This window comes from Pseudochaenichthys georgianus, chromosome 5 (assembly GCF_902827115.2).
Source record: "Pseudochaenichthys georgianus chromosome 5, fPseGeo1.2, whole genome shotgun sequence".
NCBI lineage: Eukaryota > Metazoa > Chordata > Actinopteri > Perciformes > Channichthyidae > Pseudochaenichthys > Pseudochaenichthys georgianus.
Window position 1 is genome coordinate 45,861,563 of NC_047507.1, and position 17,299 is coordinate 45,878,861.

Sequence of the window (17,299 nt, forward strand, 5' to 3'; positions counted from 1 at the left end):
TAAAAGGATACTTATTCAACACATAATGTTAGCCTACAAAATGAACGGGTGTTTGGGTGAGTCAAACTCCGGCCTGAATTTGTGTCAGTCTGCCACCTATAGGCCTAAACGGCTAACACTATGATAGCCGCCATGTTTGTAGGCTCAAACGAGTGACATTATAGTTCAAGGTCTGTTGGGAAAACAGGAATAATATTTCACAATAGTATTGAAAAGATTTCTTTGGCTAAAACTAATCAAACCTCATTAATATTTTCGTGACACACATTAGGGGATTCAGGACTGTCTATGGTTTTGTACATCATTTGTATCAAATGAAATATATGTTTTCCCTTCAAATTATACAAATATTCCATATTTTATTTTTAGATATTGTGGGAAATAAGGTCACAACAAAATGGCCTGCTCCATGTCAAACATGAAACTTCTGGATAATGTAAAAAGATAATTAAAAAAGAATCCAGATAGGCTACAGCATATTCCGAAAACTGCCCAAAACGTTCAAGTGTTTCGTTTATGTCGTCCAAAAAAACCGTGCTGTCCTTAAATGCAGCATGACGTAGGCGGGGAGAGGGGGACGTGCGTGGGGCCATGCGTAGTAAACCTGAAACCCGCCCCTTCACAATAACCCCCAACCTACAAAATGACTAATGCTGTGCAGTTGTAACATTTGAAACTGCGTTGAGTGGAAACACTCAGGGCTCACCTCCACAGTAACTCGACGTGAGGTTTTTCATTCCTCTGCTGCTGTTCCGGGTTCAGGTTATCTCTAATTGCTACGAGGACACTGACGTGACATTCATTCATCCACAACAACAATGGCAGCACAGGATTTTAATTTCTTGCTCGCGACGGATTCTTATAAGGTGAGTGGACCTGTTCTCCTTTGCTGTTCCGCTTTTGATCTATTTCGGGTTGTTCTCCTTATTGAATTGAAATGAAACCGTTTGTTTAGGTGTCACCTTCCATTCCACTACAACCCGCTTCACATCACGAGTGACCTAACGTCCGCCAGTCCGTTTGGCTAAGCCGAGTGTTGTGAATGTTAGAGTTGTACTTGTAGTTAGTGGCTAAACACCTTTTTATACAGTAGGGTAAATATTGAAAGTAAGGCGACAGCAGCAGTTTTATAACGCTATCGTTATGCTCGTGTTGTGCTCTTCAGGCAGACAGGAGCAGAGGTTACAGCGGGTAAAGTCCAGCACGCAGTCATTAAACAACATGAACCCACCTATCTGTACATATTCTGTTGCCACTGTTCCCAGGCTTCGTTTCCCCCTGAAACTATTCTTCACAATTTACTGTAACTTTACTTTAAATATGTTTTAGTTTAAGCTTAAAAGCCTGTTACTGCTTAGTTTAGTAATACATACTAGCTTTGAGTATATCTCCCTACATATTTATATGAATACTTATTTGGTGATTATTGAATTGGCATAATCAGACTTTATCGTAGAAACATCGCAGTTTAGTTTCGTGCATGAAAGCGCTCCACCTTTCAATTTCTGTTTAGCTTTCAGTTTCATTTAACTCAATTGGATACCTAAATCCAGAGGTGAAATAAGAACTCAGAGCTTGTACTTAAGTAAAAGTAGAAGTACCTGAGTGTAGGAATATACTCTGTTACTAGTACAAGTCCTGTAATCAAAATGTTACTCAAGTAAAAGTACAAAAGTATTGGCGTCTTAAAGTACCAAAAGTACTCTTGCAGATTGGCCCATTTCCGAATGTATGTAATGTGTATATATATCATGTTGATCATATTTATTTTAATCATTAATCCATATCTGTAATGTAGTGGACTAAAAGTACAATATTTACCTCTCTATTGTAGGGGTTGACACCACTGCATTTAAACCAAATGAAACTACCTGAGAGGAACTTGGCAAAGAAATACATTTGTTTAACCCTATTTTTCAAGGCTGCTTAAATATTCCATTACACGGCTAAGAAGTAAGAATACTCATTTGGTGATTCTTGAATTTGCATAACCAGTAATCCCCAAATTTCTTTCTACATCGTAGTGTAGTTTCCGCAAGAAAGCACCGCCTTTAATTTTCCGTTTAGCTCCGTTTCATTTAAGGCTCCGTTTACAAGGAAACGAAAACGAACAGAGGTCGATATCAAAAAAGTGTTCCGTCCACACGTAATCGGCTCAATAAACGTGTCGGTCCACACGAGACCGCTGGAGACGATGTAGTACATACAGGGAACCGTGCGGCAGAGTTTCCGTTAGAATTTGTTCTCGTCTTTCAACATGTCCGTTAAAGTTGAACTCTTTCGGACAAAATTAGAAAAGTGCCGGTCAGAGGTATTCTTTGTTATTTATTGAGCTTTAAAACAAATGAATAACGACTCTATATAAGAATAATACTTGGAGCCTATCTTTTCCTCCCCCTCTCCTGACAGCCAGTCAGTATCCGTGGTCTGATGCAGCTGGCTGATCCAGTAATGAGTGACCCGACAGTCAAAATAAACATATTTATAACTAGTTTAGGTAGTTTGAGAGGTAATTAAAATAGTGTGATGATCTAACTTGAAGTGTGTGTTTTGCTCCGCATCACAGCGGATCTCTGATCTCTCTCTATATCGATCAAATCTAGCTAGTTCTAGCTAACGATATGACTGCCTGCGTGTCAAAGGACACCTAAACGACAAGCGACATTTTGACCGGAGAGATTTAGATTTGCCGGTCGTCAGCATATTTTACTGTGCAGTGCTTGGGCAGAATGTGTTGATATCATAGACTATAACAATATACAGTCTGATATGATGTAGTGTAACTTGTGCTCAGCTCAGTAAAGTTAGGCTAAATGTCACATCTGCAAGGTTCAAGCTAGGGGCATCAGTATGGTAGTACTAAATGATGTGAGTACATTAATAGCCTTTTGTGAATAAAATACCAAACATGTGCTGGCTTATCAGTCAGTAGTGAAAATCCCCAAAAAGTTTTTACCAACCCAGTACGACTGTGTGTCTTTCATTCTTAATATGCAGCATTAAAAGAGTTAGTGTGTTTACAGTCGCAATTACATCCATATGTAAACCCTTTTTTACTACAATGCAGTAAGGTGTAGTTTTGTGTTTCAGAGAGTCCAACATTGTATTGGCCATTTTGCTTTCATTTTCATTTTAGTCAACTTTGAATCTATATGGAGAAGTGAGTCAGTTCACTGCTTAAGCATGCTGTGTTAGTCTATACAGCAGCTTCTGCGCGGCTCAGGAGAGTTAAATGTCAGATGTCATTCAAAGGTTTGCACTGCAGCCAAATGGCAAAGGTCTGGATGATGACCGAACAGTCTGTTTATTAGCAACAACGACTCCTGGAACTATGTCCATAGCAGCAGCACAGCCACATGATTCTTTCATCAATATCTAATAATATGAGATATTTAAGACGATACATCAGATATTTAAGAAACTTGGCAACAGACAGTAGAATCGGAACCATTTTGGGATTGACTCGATCAGGTTTCTATCTTCAGGGTTTCACTTCTAAGCCTCGACTCACTTTTAGGCTAAGTGCCACTATTCGAGCTCAATCAGCTTATTCTCAAACATGTTGTGAATGCATCCCCAGGGATATAAAAACATATGTAAACGCAGTTACACAGTAATAAGGGAAAGTTAACCTGTAACACCAAGCTCACCCTCAGGTCGGCAGCAAATGTAAAACTATTTAACCACACCTGTGGGTGCGACCTCTTCAAAGAACACGGTGAATATTGACGAGGATGTCCCGTCGGTTACATCATCCTTTCTGCACCTCGAAAACAGGGTCCATGGGGTGGCCACGCCCCTCAGTGTGCCACCAGTCCTGAAAGGAGATCAAATCTCATATGCACATAAGCAAGATTGATCAGATCCACTATCCTAGTGTTTCTAAAAAAAAAAAAAAAGATGTAATAATGTATTGCATTTGATATCTTTCTTTCAGCTAAATACACCCAGACCAGCGCAAAACATTTTCAATAGGAAATGTAGGGAAAATATAAAGAAGTACAATACAGCGTTGTGCCATCCATGTGATTTGTCAAATAAGTGAAAAAGCACTTCAACACTTAAATGTGCAAAGTTTCCTAAGTTAACTACAAATCAATTGTTGTGGTCATTTAACTCTAAAACTAGTTTTCTGCTCACACCAAACAATGGCTATGTTGAACGAGATCTTTTGTGTGTCTGTTTATGGATAACCGCAGTAAACGAGTGCATTGGAAATAGGAATATTAAATACAATTACACAATGTGGTCTCCATCTTTAGTTTGGCTAACAGTATATTCATTTCTTTAGCAGCTTTTAAAATCCAGCAGTTCTTGGCATCGGTTTAAATGAAATGGTTCATCAGGATCTTACCGACCATACAGATATTCTTAAATCCTCTTAGTTGGTCAGATTAACAATAATAACAATAATAATGTATTTTATTTGGGGGGCGCCTTTCATACACCTTACAGGGCATAGGGTAATATAGGGAACATTAACAGTGATGTAATGAAACGTCAGCCGGGGTAAGACGAGACAAACAGCAGGAAATGGAGTACAGAAAGACACAGGGTACAGTTTCTAAAGAGAATGCCAGTTTGAACAAGGGGTTTTTGAATGTTGTTATGGAATCAGATGTGTGGTGGCAGGGGGTTCCAGAGTCTGTCTTAGTCATTCATGTGCACGTTGTGAGAATAGGTGAAAGTACCCCTCCACCATGTCATACTCCAGACTAACACCAAAAGGAGCTTGGACTCTGTAGCTCATGTGACTCCTCTGGTTGGCCAGGATTCCCCATAGAAACGCTGACATGCCAAAGAATGACTTTTCAAGAACATCATGTGTGGACTTTGCAATGCTCATTTCAATAAAATACATTCAAATACTACTTTGAATGTCTTTTCTCCTCGACTTTGCTTTCACTTACATAATGGTATTGTAATCTTATACATGACTAATCTTAATATTGCTTCCAGTAAAGAGGCCTGAGTTTCCCTGTTTTGTAACGTTCTGGGTTTGTTCTCTTGAAGATAGAAAAGGAGAAAAGGTGCAGAAAGTGAAATGGGGGACAGGATGAAGCAGAAGAATGTATTATTGAAGCTAATTGAGCCAGTGGTTGTTGCTGTTGATTATTCAATTAGAGCTGTAGGAGCACAAAGAGAGACTTGTACTTGAAACTGCCGTCTTATGTTCCCACGTGGATCCAGGAAACATGTTCACTGCACACGCAGACATCACGCAGACATCACGCAGACAACACGCAGACATCACACAGACATCACGCAGACACACGCAGACACACGCAGACATCACGCAGACATCACGCAGACAACACGCAGACATCACACAGACATCACGCAGACACACGCAGACACACGCAGACATCACGCAGACATCACGCAGACTCACGCAGACTCACGCAGACATCACGCAGACAACACGCAGACAACACGCAGACACACGCAGACATCACGCAGACATCCGCAGACATCACGCAGACATCACGCAGACATCACGCACACATCACGCAGACATCACGCAGACACACGCAGACACACGCAGACAACACGCAGACATCACGCAGACACACGCAGACAACACGCAGACAACACGCAGACACACGCAGACATCACGCTCCTATGCTTTGCAGCTTGGTGGTGTGCATACTGGAGTTCTCTTGGATTCCATTTTACAATACAACTCTGGTGTGATGAAGTGATCTATTAGTATTTCCTATAATAAGGGTTCATTACATGAGACTTACATTGCACGTGTTTCAAATCATTTAAATATGCTTGGCATGTCTGTTTTGTGTCCTTCAGATCACACACTACAAGCAGTATCCTCCAAATGTCAGCAAGATCTACTCTTACTTCGAATGCAGACGCAAGAAAGGCTCACAGTTCAGTGAGTGCGTGTTCTTTGGCCTTCAGTATCTGCTGAAGAAATACCTCCTCGGTACGTTCACATCCTCCCCTTTGATCTCCTTTTGACGGAACGATACAGGAAAGAAGAGAGAAATGATAATGAGTGTTACAAGAACATGAGACAATGCAGTGCCTTGTGTTTAAACTGCTGCACACATGCTGTCCACACCCCATCATGTCAGTTACAACGTGTGGTACCACTTTACAATACCACTACCCTTATAAAGGGTTTCTAATTTGGTTATGAATTAGGTTGTAAACACTTCATTAATCATTAAGAACCATTTATAAACCACTTCTAACGTACATCAACACAGGCTCACTATTTGGCAAGATTACTCAGCGAGAATCAACTCAGTGAGCAACAGATACTAAGTAAGTGAGCTCAGTAGCCAATATAAGACTTACAGATACATGTGGGCTCACTATTTGGCAAGCAACCGTGTTCACAACCTAATTAATAAATGAATTGCAGCCTATTGGTAAACCCTTTGTCAGGGTGGTCTTATTGTGAAGTGGTACCCCATGTTTAATAAGTCCAACCTTACGTGGAAACAAGCAGGAGATGAAATGGTACACTTTCATGTAAGGTGATGGTAGCGCGGGCTTGCCAGGGTTCTGGATGTTGAGTACATCCTTTCTATGTCCTGCATGCGAGCGCGGTTGGAGTAACCTGGTGTGTTTTATTCAGGCCAAGTCATCACAGAGGACAAGATTCAAGAAGCCAAGCTGTTCTACCAGATGCACTTCAAGCAGTCTGTGTTTGACGAGGAGAGCTGGAGGAAAGTCCTTGAGGTATACTTAAAGTAAGCAAGAAGCCACTGGAAGCTCTGATGTACAGTGGCTTTCCAACAGCTGAGAGGCGCTGCTAGGCCTGCCGCAGAGCTTTGGAACATCACTGTAGATCACTGGAAGTGGCCTATTGCACGGGTCGCCATGGTTCACACATCATATACACATTACATTATTATCTACTCACGCTTTTATCCAAAGCAGCCTAAATACCCTTGATACTGCAGACTGCCCCTATGGCAGCAATGTGGCCGAGGACACATGTTGTCAGAAGGTGGGATCTAACTGCTGACCCCATGATGTTCAGATCAGCGGACTAACCCCCCTGAGCTACAGTTGCCCACACAGCATATTGTCAACACATACAGTGGTTACTGGAACCTCAGTACTAATTGCCTGCCCTCAGTTGTCCATAGTTACTAATCCCACCCTTACCCAGCAGAAACCCTACCCTTACCCTTTAGTGTGAAATGTAACAAAGTAAGTACATTTCTATGTTTACTGAAGCACTGAAATCATCATGCCAGAGGTTCACTTTACTCAAAGTGCAAAACAATTCAAGGGTATGTAACTGCTACCCTGCAGTGCACCCTCCTCAGAGGATCTCTGCTCTGGAGATACTGCAGATAAAACACCCACCAGTATATCAAGTCATACGAATGAGCTCTGTATTTCCCAGTGGGAAAATGAATGTGATGATTACACGAATAATCAATGAGTCTGAAAATGGACAGTTTAATACAAACATATGTTCAGCTGAAGACCGATCTCTATACATCCATCCTGAAGTAAATGTGCTTGTTGCTACGTCAGAAACACAATGGGCGTCTTCCTATCCGGATCAAAGCTGTCCCCGAGGGAAGGATCGTTCCCAGAGGCAACGTGCTCTTCACCGTGGAGAACACTGACCCAGACTTCTACTGGCTCACCAACTACATTGAGGTAGACCACAGTGTGCCACAGATCCTTTGCAAAGCAAGGACCTACTTTCACCACGACTTACTGTTAATGTTAGGAGGAAAGACCTCTTGATGTTACTTTTATGTTGACCTATATAAGTTAAGCAAAGTACTGCAATTCTTAGCATTTTCTTTAATTACTTTTAAGGTAAAACATTGTGGACTCTTCTGTGGGCCAGTAGCCTCCTTGGAACCTTTCACCAGCGCTTTGTTTAAAAGGTCTCCAAATAGGGGCTTAGGTAGCTAATGTGTTAGGTGACACGTTTGGACCTGACAGCTGACCAGTTTAGCAGCACCCTCACTGTATCCTCCATTTCTTTCTTTGCAACAACTGGCATCTGTTCTCTCCAAAACCCATAACCCCCTAACCCCCTCTGTCGACTATAGACCATGCTGGTCCAGATGTGGTATCCCATCACCGTAGCCACCATCTCCAGGGAGTTTAAGAAGATCCTGGCCAAGCACCTGAAGGCCACCTCCGGGAGCCTGGAGGGTCTGGACCTGAAACTGCATGACTTTGGCTACAGAGGAGTCTCCTCACAGGAGGTCAGCAACACTCTCCCCCTGTTTTCCCTTAGTGATACGCTAACAGTTTCTCATTGTAGTCCCGTCTCTTGCACCGTGTTGTACTGGGTTTACAGGTACTGGGTTTACAGGTACTGGGTTTACAGGTACTGGGTTTACAGGTACTGGGTTTACAGGTACTGGGTTTACAGGTACTGGGTTTACACCAAGATCATTTCCTTATAGTCACTGTCACCGTTAGAGGATACGAGAGCCCCTGGAGTTCCATGTCCCTGGTGTGTGCTTCCACAGAGAATGTACCAAATGATCACCTTGTGATATCTGCAAGCTGGCGCTATAGAGTGGTTGTTGTTGGGCTTAGTGGACCCGTTACGGAGTCAAGGCACAAAGGTTACACTGAGAGAACTCAAATGAAAGTCAGAAGGGAAGCGTTGCATAATATGCATGAAGCTGGAATGTAAAGTTGTTATTAATCTCTTGAACAGCGCTTAAGAGGATTTTAAAATACAATTCTTATCGGACCTGCTTTCAACTGAAAGTTTGACGTGACATATTTTAAAAAGCAGGCAGCAGTTGTTGAACAACATGGAGGCAGAGGAGTGTCAAAGCAGTGTTTATAATACAGTGTCGAAAGTAACTCTTTGGCAATCATTCCTCAAGCTGAACGGAGTGTACTCTCTAACAACAACAACAACAACACATCCACAGAAACAAACTGGGTATCACTTTCCTGTTTCTGATTGATGGTTGCTGAATCATGAACCTTTTTAAAGGAGACCTGTTTTGAATGAAATGGAAGAAAGCCATTGAGCAGCGAAGTGATTCCTCACCTCCTCCTCCTCCAGTCTGCGGCGTTGGGGGGAGCGGCCCACCTGGTTAATTTCTGCAGTACAGACACCGTGGCTGGGCTGCTGATGGCTCAGCGCTACTACAGCTGCCCGATGGCCGGCTTCTCCATTCCCGCAGCGGAGCACAGGTATAACACCCTTTGGAACGGGCTGATTTTATTCATGCATTTGTCATAACATGTGATCTGATCTTCATTCAAGTTGCAATTACAGCACAATGTGTTTAAGTTAATAACACACACACATTAATAATCTTTCATGTCTTTGTTGAACACACCCATTAACCGTCAGCAGCGCTGGTAGAACAGGTAAGTGAAGCTTCTTACTTGGGTGAAGATCAGACCTTTAAAATAATAATCTATACATAAGTGAAGGTTACTCCAAAGGATTGACTTCCTTGTTCTTGCCACCATACAAGTACATCTTGCACTCCAAAGTGTACATCATAATTAATCAAAACAATATCCTTCATGAACTGTTTAATACTGTCTTAGTCGTTGACTGTGTATGAGGAAACACCGTGAATGACATGACATCAAATTGAAGAACTAGCTGCATGAGTATTTCCAGCCCCACTGACCGTGCTCATTACTTCCTGTAATGCAGTACCATCATCTCCTGGGGGAGGAGCAGAGAGAAGGAGGCGTTTGAGCGAGTCCTGGACCAGTTCTCCTCCGGGCCGGTGTCTGTAGTCAGTGACAGCTACGACATCTTTCACGCCTGTAAACACATCTGGGGGGACGAGCTGAAGGAGCGCGTGATGGAGCGCAGCCAGGACTCCTGCCTGGTCATCAGGCCGGACTCTGGAGACCCCGCAGAGACCCTCATCGAGGTGAAACACACACTGAAGTTGTCATTCTAATTTGAGCTCGAAACCTAAAGTAGAAAGACTGAAGTTTATTATGAGAGGTCTGAGAGGAATCTCAAAAGACTTCTGTCTTCTTCATACTCGGAGCATAATACTCCCAACTTTACTTTCCAAAAGATCCACCTTTTGTCGTCTACATTCTGAGACTTTATACGCACTAAATGATGGGTGAATATTGCACCTGCAAAAGAAAAAGGGACACCAGAATAATGTAGGACTAGTTTGGTTTTACAGCCCCTCAGTCTTACACACTTGAGTATAATTATGTTCACCTTAAGGGCTATATATGAGGCCAAATCCTAAAGCAACTGCTGCAACGGCTCGGGTGTTTTGGGGGCGCTGCTGCCGACTCTTGAGGAGCCGCAGCAAGGTCCAGAGGGGGGGGGGGGGCTGCGGTGTACAGCTCACGGTCGGAGCAGAGACACACGCTCACTAAGCCGGCAAACTATAGCCGGTTGCAGAGATCTGCTGTTCAAAAATAAAGTCAACGCATATTAGGGCTGTACCCGAATATTCGCTCGTTGGCCGACTATTCGGTTTTCATTTCGTTATTCGGATATTCTTTTTTTTTGAAATTCAAATTGAATTTATTGAAATCTCCAATATCAACGTAAGAGCGTGTGCCTCTTCGGGGGTGCTAACACTTAACCATAAACTTTATCCTTTACTTTCTCCGTCTTTATATGTAGATTTGACTTTGCTCCGTTAATCTCCGCTCCTTTTCACGTTGTTTCCATAGCAACAACAACTTCCTGTCAACAGCGCTAACTCGCCTTCAAAATAAAAGCATGTCCATACAAAATAGGAACCCAAGCCAAATGACACTGGCACACTCAATTTCAAATAACATAAATTGGGTTATTTACAATAACAAATAACTTTAAAACAACAATACTGTTGAATAACAAAATGAATGCCTTGAATAAACCGAGATACAGGTGTTGTAGCGCGCGCCGCCGCAGACAGCCCGGGCACAATGTAACCCCTGATGCCTTGTACTCAATGAAGTGTTTATTAATCGTTGTTGTAAGATGTTTACTGCGTCCACTTGGATACCAACGTGTGTGAAACTAACTCCAAAATAAAGCCATTGAAATGCCACTTTCAGGTCATCAAGATTCTTGGGGAGCGTTTTGGCTGCTCTCTGAACTCTGTGGGGTTCAAGGTTCTGCCTTCCTACCTGCGGATCATTCAGGGAGACGGTATCGACCTCGTCTCGGTGGAAGAGGTGAGGAAACGTTTGGGTGTCATGGTCTGGGTTCATCTTGACTTTTCTTTCAAATCTTATCTAGTGTATATTCCCCTTATATTCCCTCCGTTTGTAGATTGAGTCGTACCTTTTTGATCACTGACCATGACAGACGGCAGGCTTGCTCTCCTTTCCACTGATTTGTAGAGGAATAAAAGTGAAACATTGGAATAATGTACAGTGAAACTGACACTCTTCAAATGAGTTTTGGGGGAAATGGCCGTGCTGACTATCATCGTGTTGTCATGATGACATTGCACAAGGTACTCGCATGGTTCGTTGTTGGGATTGGGCAGTTCCAAACACTGCTATCCCAGCCCAGAGGATGGACGATGATTTAGTTTTCTGGTTGTTCTGACCCAGCTGCTCTCTTACTATGAAGCTGTGACTCAGGTCATCACTGTATCCAAGACCTCGGCACAAACGCTGACAGATAATAACACAAACTCTGAACGAGGTTATTTTTCTCCTTTCTTTTTGTTTGTATTCAAATTGTATGATTTTCATTACAACGGAGCATATCTCTGTTGAAACCCACTTTATATATATATATATATATATATATATATATATATATATATATATATACGTTTTTTTGGCCAACCATATCCTTTTAAAAGACACATTGTTGCAGTTATCTTGACTGCAAAGCACTTAAAGTTCCACTGTCCTTCTCCAAATATTTATATAAAAAGTGAAGTGAACAAAACGATTTTATTTTGTTTCCTGTAGATTCTCACGAAGCTGAGTGCTGAAGGCTGGAGTGCTGAGAACGTCTTCTTCGGTTGTGGCAGTTCCCTGCTCCAGAAACTCAACAGAGACACACTCAGCTGTGCCTTCAAGTGCAGCTATGTGGAGACTGAGGGGAAGGGGGTATGTGTGGGGGGGGGGAGATTTTCAACCTGCATTAACTGAGTTTAACAGATGACCTCCAACACATTAATATGCCTGGTAAAATGATAGACTAAATGAAGGCATGTGAGGCACACAATGAAAACAACAGTCTCATCGGACACGTTTCTCAAAAATGGCAAGTTAATGCAATCACTAAAGAACTTAGTGTTTTTGATCATTTCTGTTATGGTCATCCATTTCATCAAAGAAGCGCTTTTAATGGCAAAACTACAAAATCAAAGTAACTGTCTACCGTAAAGCTGCTGTCCTTCCTACTTGCCTGTGGGGCTCTGTAATAAAGCACTTTGTTGCTGAAAACCATGACCTTTAATATTACATTATCTATATTAGATATGCTGATTTAAAGAGGAGTTTCAAAGAACATCCACACAAAGACCACAGACACAGAAATCCTCACACCGACTGATTTTCTATATTCTTACAAGCATGTGGAGTTTATGTAACTAGTCTGCATGTGTTTACCAGATGGACGTTTACAAGCAGCCGGTGACCGACCCATCCAAAGGCTCCAAGAGGGGCCGACTGCTGCTGAGGAGGAACTCTGACGGCCTGCTCGAGACACTAGAGAGAGGAGCAGGCAAGCCGGAGGAGGTGAGCGTGTGTGCGTGTGTGTGTGTGTGTGTGTGTGTGTGTGTGTGTGTGTGTGTGTGTGTGTGTGTGTGTGTGTGTGTGTGTGTGTGTGTGTGTGTTTTTTAATGATAGCAGATTTCTTTTTCTTTATGGATATTTTACAAATCACTCTCCTTTTAAACTGTATTCTTGTTTATTAATAAGAACTTTTTTTACTGTCCTATAGTATTTTATACCCGTTTACTTTATTCTCTTATTTTTTGTATAACCAATGATCATATCAAGGTGTGCCTTAACCTCACTGAGCTGAGGTTATGTGAGCCTCTCAGGAGAGAGCTCTCTTCCACCTGGTTGTAGAAAAGCTCTTTAAATTCGTTAGCATAGCTAGCTAACCAGATGCTAACAACAACAGATCGCCACTGTGCTTACAACTAAAGACACAGCCACACAAACACTGCGGCATGTGTACGGCTCCTTATGGATACTGCAATATTTGAAGAGCTCTCTGTCAACAATACACCACGTGATGACACGTTGTGTTCAAGGAACCTGTCCTTGGCCAGGAAAAACAGGCAGTCGCTTGTTTAACATCAGCGTCGACTAATTTGCATGCATGAACTAAACTGATTTCTCTGTTTTCAGGACCTGCTGGTGACCGTCTATGAGAACGGCAGCCTGGTGCAGGACTACTCCCTGGAGGAGATCAGGAAGAACGCCCGGCTGAGGGACGAGGACGTGAACCCCACCCTGCACAACCAGGATCAGGAACTGCTGCGCAATCACATCCTCAACGGGGTTCATTAGACCATAGACCTTAGCATACTTTGAACAGGGTGCACTGGAGTGAAGACTGCTGTGTTTCTGAAAGGCACCCATCAAGTTAAGCTGAACATATAGAAAGGGAGCAAAGAGCTGTTTCTCACAAAACAATAACTTAATAAAAGAATACAGTATTTCTGATTAAGGTAATCATCAGGTATGGTGAACACTGGCTAGTGCTTGATAGACAATATCTGAGTTAAGGCCTCATATATCAGCACAACATTATATTTTTGCAGCCTCAGAATATATTTTACATATACTATCTCCCTATTGCCCTTTAGTTTAGCACAAGTCATGTACGGTCTATAAATGCAGACATCACTGACATGTGGGGCTCAATAATCTGCACTGCCACAGTTCAGACAGAAGCCATACCTGTTCCTGTTCATCATGTCTCGCGTGCCGGTCCCACACAGTACACTCTGAAGCCCAATATTGAATAGATAAAAAAACAATATGAATATATTGTGTAAAATATACGAATGAACTGATCATTTGGGAAATATTTGATGAGATAGTTGAAACTCATCTCATTATTTTAAATGGTGTTTATTAATGTTATTTTGTATGTATTAGTCATTTTTATTTCAAAATGCCTTTTTTTCCTTCTTAAAGTCATTGTTTTTAGTTCATATTCGCATGACTAGTATTTGCTATGACAGTGGTGTTTTCTGCGCCCTCTAACCTTCCAGCCAATCATGTCCACTCTGAAGTGTGTACGCTCCAGTGCCTTTTTAAGAGAGAGTTGGGACACATCTCACTGCCACCTGGTACAGGTATTGCTCCTTAGGTCCAAGGGCCAGTTTAATTGCATATATTCAAGTAGGACAAACGGCTGCCATTATATCAAATAATGTCTCTCATCCTAATTGTATGTGGAGAATCACAGAAACAAGCACAACAAATGCTGCTTTACCTTCCACCACTGCGCTCGTTGTCAGTGCACTGGTACATGTGCTGAAAAAGCAGTTTAGGTTCTAAAGATGAACCAGAAGTGCAAACAACGTATTGACTTACTGTAAGAAGTTATTTGGATCAGTGGTTCTTTAGAAAAGTGCGATACCTGATCTGCACATTTGGACTTTGGTTAGAGCTCATTGAAATACAAAATGGAGCAGCCACTATAGGACGTCTATTCTACTGGTGGCCAGCGGGCTGATCCCCATGCAGCAGCAGCATCAGCATCATCATCATCATCATCATCATCATCATCATCATGGGAAAGAGAGAAGCCTATCATGTATTACCATGCATGCTGTCACAGTATTCTCAGGCAGCACAGGGACAATCCCTGCCATTTTGTGTTTTGCTAATTTCTCTCCTTTTTAAGAAAAAAAGGCATAGAGCTTTCTCATGTGCTATATCTGAAGTGTGTTTCCAAACGGCTAGCTAATGGATACACATTAGAAACCGAGAAGGTGGTCATACGGCCAAAGAAAGGTTGAGTAGGTTAATTTGTCTTCCTCTGAATAATGTCTCGGGGAAATGTCCGTCCGAGGCCCCTTAGCCTTCTGACCCAGAACAATATGGATACAGTTGAAGAGCTCTGGTCTATGTGAGGGCTGAAAAGCAGGAGCAGACCCTAACGGGCACTGCAATAGTATAGAATACATCTAAATGTAGAATAAACCGAAGCGAAAGATATGAATCAGCTAAGGCACTGATATGAATAGGCGTCACTAGATATGTACAGTAAAAGAATATGTAATGAATAGGCTAAGATATGCAAAGTATGAAACATGCAACAATGACAGTAGTCGGTAAAGGTAAACCCCTAAAATATATATTAGCTAAAAGTGTCCGAAGAGACATCTTTTTTCTCACCTGCTTGTAAAACACACAATGAATTGTGTTCATAGGTTATTATTGGCTGCTCTGCGACAGGTTTACTTGAGGCTATGCCATTTCAAACAGATGTCTGTCGTTACTCTCTCTACAAACCGCACTGCCAAGGTCAACGACTGCTACAATATAAGTCGAGCTAGCTCCTTTTAGCTAGAGCAACACCATGCTAATGTTATTCTGAGTTGGCTAACTCCAGTACACTAACATAACCATGTAGCTGTTGTTCTTAGTGTTAGTGACACCAGACCCATTTGTGAGTTTAGATTATTACTGAGTGTGAGCGAAAAGGACATCAGTTAGGAGCCAGTGCTCGCGCCTGGTGGCATGTGACTGCTGAAGAATGAACGAAGGCCGCAACCATGGTTGTAGCAAGTGCATCGGAGAAAGAAGCAGTGGGCGTCTGAACCGGTCGTGGCAGTGGCCAAACAGTCCGATTACAACTTTCGTGTCTGTTGTTTGGCCTTTGGTCCCCTTATAGCATTTCTCCAGAGACTTTGAGGGGCAACCTTTTGGGTAAATTATCTTCCCATTACAAATACTCAAATACACCCAGACATGTTTGGACTTCATGAGCTACTGAGTAACTTTGATATGAATTTACAACGCCGTATCAATTGCCTCTACATCCATGTTTGTGACATCGATGCTCTCATCTTTTGTAAATGCATACTATCAGTCTGATCATGTGATTTTGATTTCTTAGCTAAGGATATTAAGAAACCAATCATTTCACTCGACAGTTCTGTGGGTCACAACAGCATCAAGTCAGGCTGCTGCAGATTCTTCATTTTGTTCATTCTTCTTTTCATGCCCTTTTCATTTTGCTTTACATGTTTGGACCTTTAAATACTACGTGACAAATTCCACAATAATGTATGTTCGTGCTGATGACCAGTCCATGGAGATTGTTGATGAAGTCGTGGTGAAGAGGTCCACCAACACTGGACAACACACAGTTAACCTGTTGTATCAGCACTAATCATATCTGTAAATATACTTTTGAAAATGGTTTGCTTTTAATTTATCTGTATCTTTTAAATGTTCTGTATCTTTGATTTTGTTTGTTTTCAAAACAGACCTTTTATGAGATTAAAATAAATAACATTTTCACCCTGGGTGAGTTATATTGCAACACTGACAGCGTTTACTCCTCTGCTGCAAGTATTCAGTGCCTGACTCAATGTATCTCTTAAGCTGAAATGTCCTTTTTATCATTACCCTTTCTTTATTAAACGTGCACATTCCTGCACTGTTCTATTGCGCCACTAGAGGGAGCAGAGTCTTCGCTGGGGTGTGTGCATGGAGATGAGAATAAACCATGTTGTATTTAAGATCAGTGATACAGGAGCAGCCAGTGGGAGAAGGTTGAGAAGAATCTTCAAGGCAGATGCAGTGGGATTTGAGAGGGTTTCTTCTGTTGTCTTTAGCTCATAAAACGTTTTGATTTCCACAGCAGCCTCACAGGTTTTCACACCTAAACAACATTTGGGTGTAGTGAGCTTTTTGTCCAGCTGTGGATGCAAAGAACAGCTAAACTCAAAAAGAGAAGAGTGTCACCTTCTGTTTGGACTGTGCATGTCCTCCAGAGGCGCGGGAAGGTATTTTGAGTGGGGGTGCTGGACTCCAGTGAACACTATTACGGGCACTATAGAGCACGCACACAAGCGCGAACACCAGGGGCTACAGTGGAATGTTCTACTGCAACACTCCCCACACGCAAACACACAGTACACCCGCGACTGTTACAATGAAGGCTCAATAATCAGCTCACTGCATATAGGCAGGGGTAAAGAGTGGGGGGCGGACCTCACCTCCTCTAGGGGGGTCCGGGGGAATGCATTCCCCCGGGAAGATTTTTTTTAAATATTGAAGTTAAAACACACACACTAAATGCGCTATTTACACACACACACACACAGAGCCGAGCTTGAATGACACAAGCACATGTTTATTTCCATGCAACTCTCTGATTGGTCTGGTGTCTTGCCTCTGTTGC

General features: G+C 42.2%; 1 protein-coding gene across 1 annotated transcript; it reads left to right on the forward strand.

The window, feature by feature from the left end:
* Positions 1-620: 620 nt before the first annotated feature.
* Positions 621-16,435, forward strand: nampt2 (nicotinamide phosphoribosyltransferase 2). Its single transcript, XM_034082219.2, has 11 exons — positions 621-866; positions 5,806-5,941; positions 6,602-6,705; positions 7,516-7,644; positions 8,049-8,207; positions 9,032-9,162; positions 9,641-9,866; positions 11,011-11,130; positions 11,884-12,024; positions 12,532-12,657; positions 13,279-16,435. The coding sequence occupies exons 1-11, from the start codon at positions 819-821 to the stop codon at positions 13,438-13,440; spliced, it is 1,482 nt and encodes a 493-aa protein (XP_033938110.1). The 5' UTR covers positions 621-818; the 3' UTR covers positions 13,441-16,435.
* Positions 16,436-17,299: the final 864 nt, after the last annotated feature.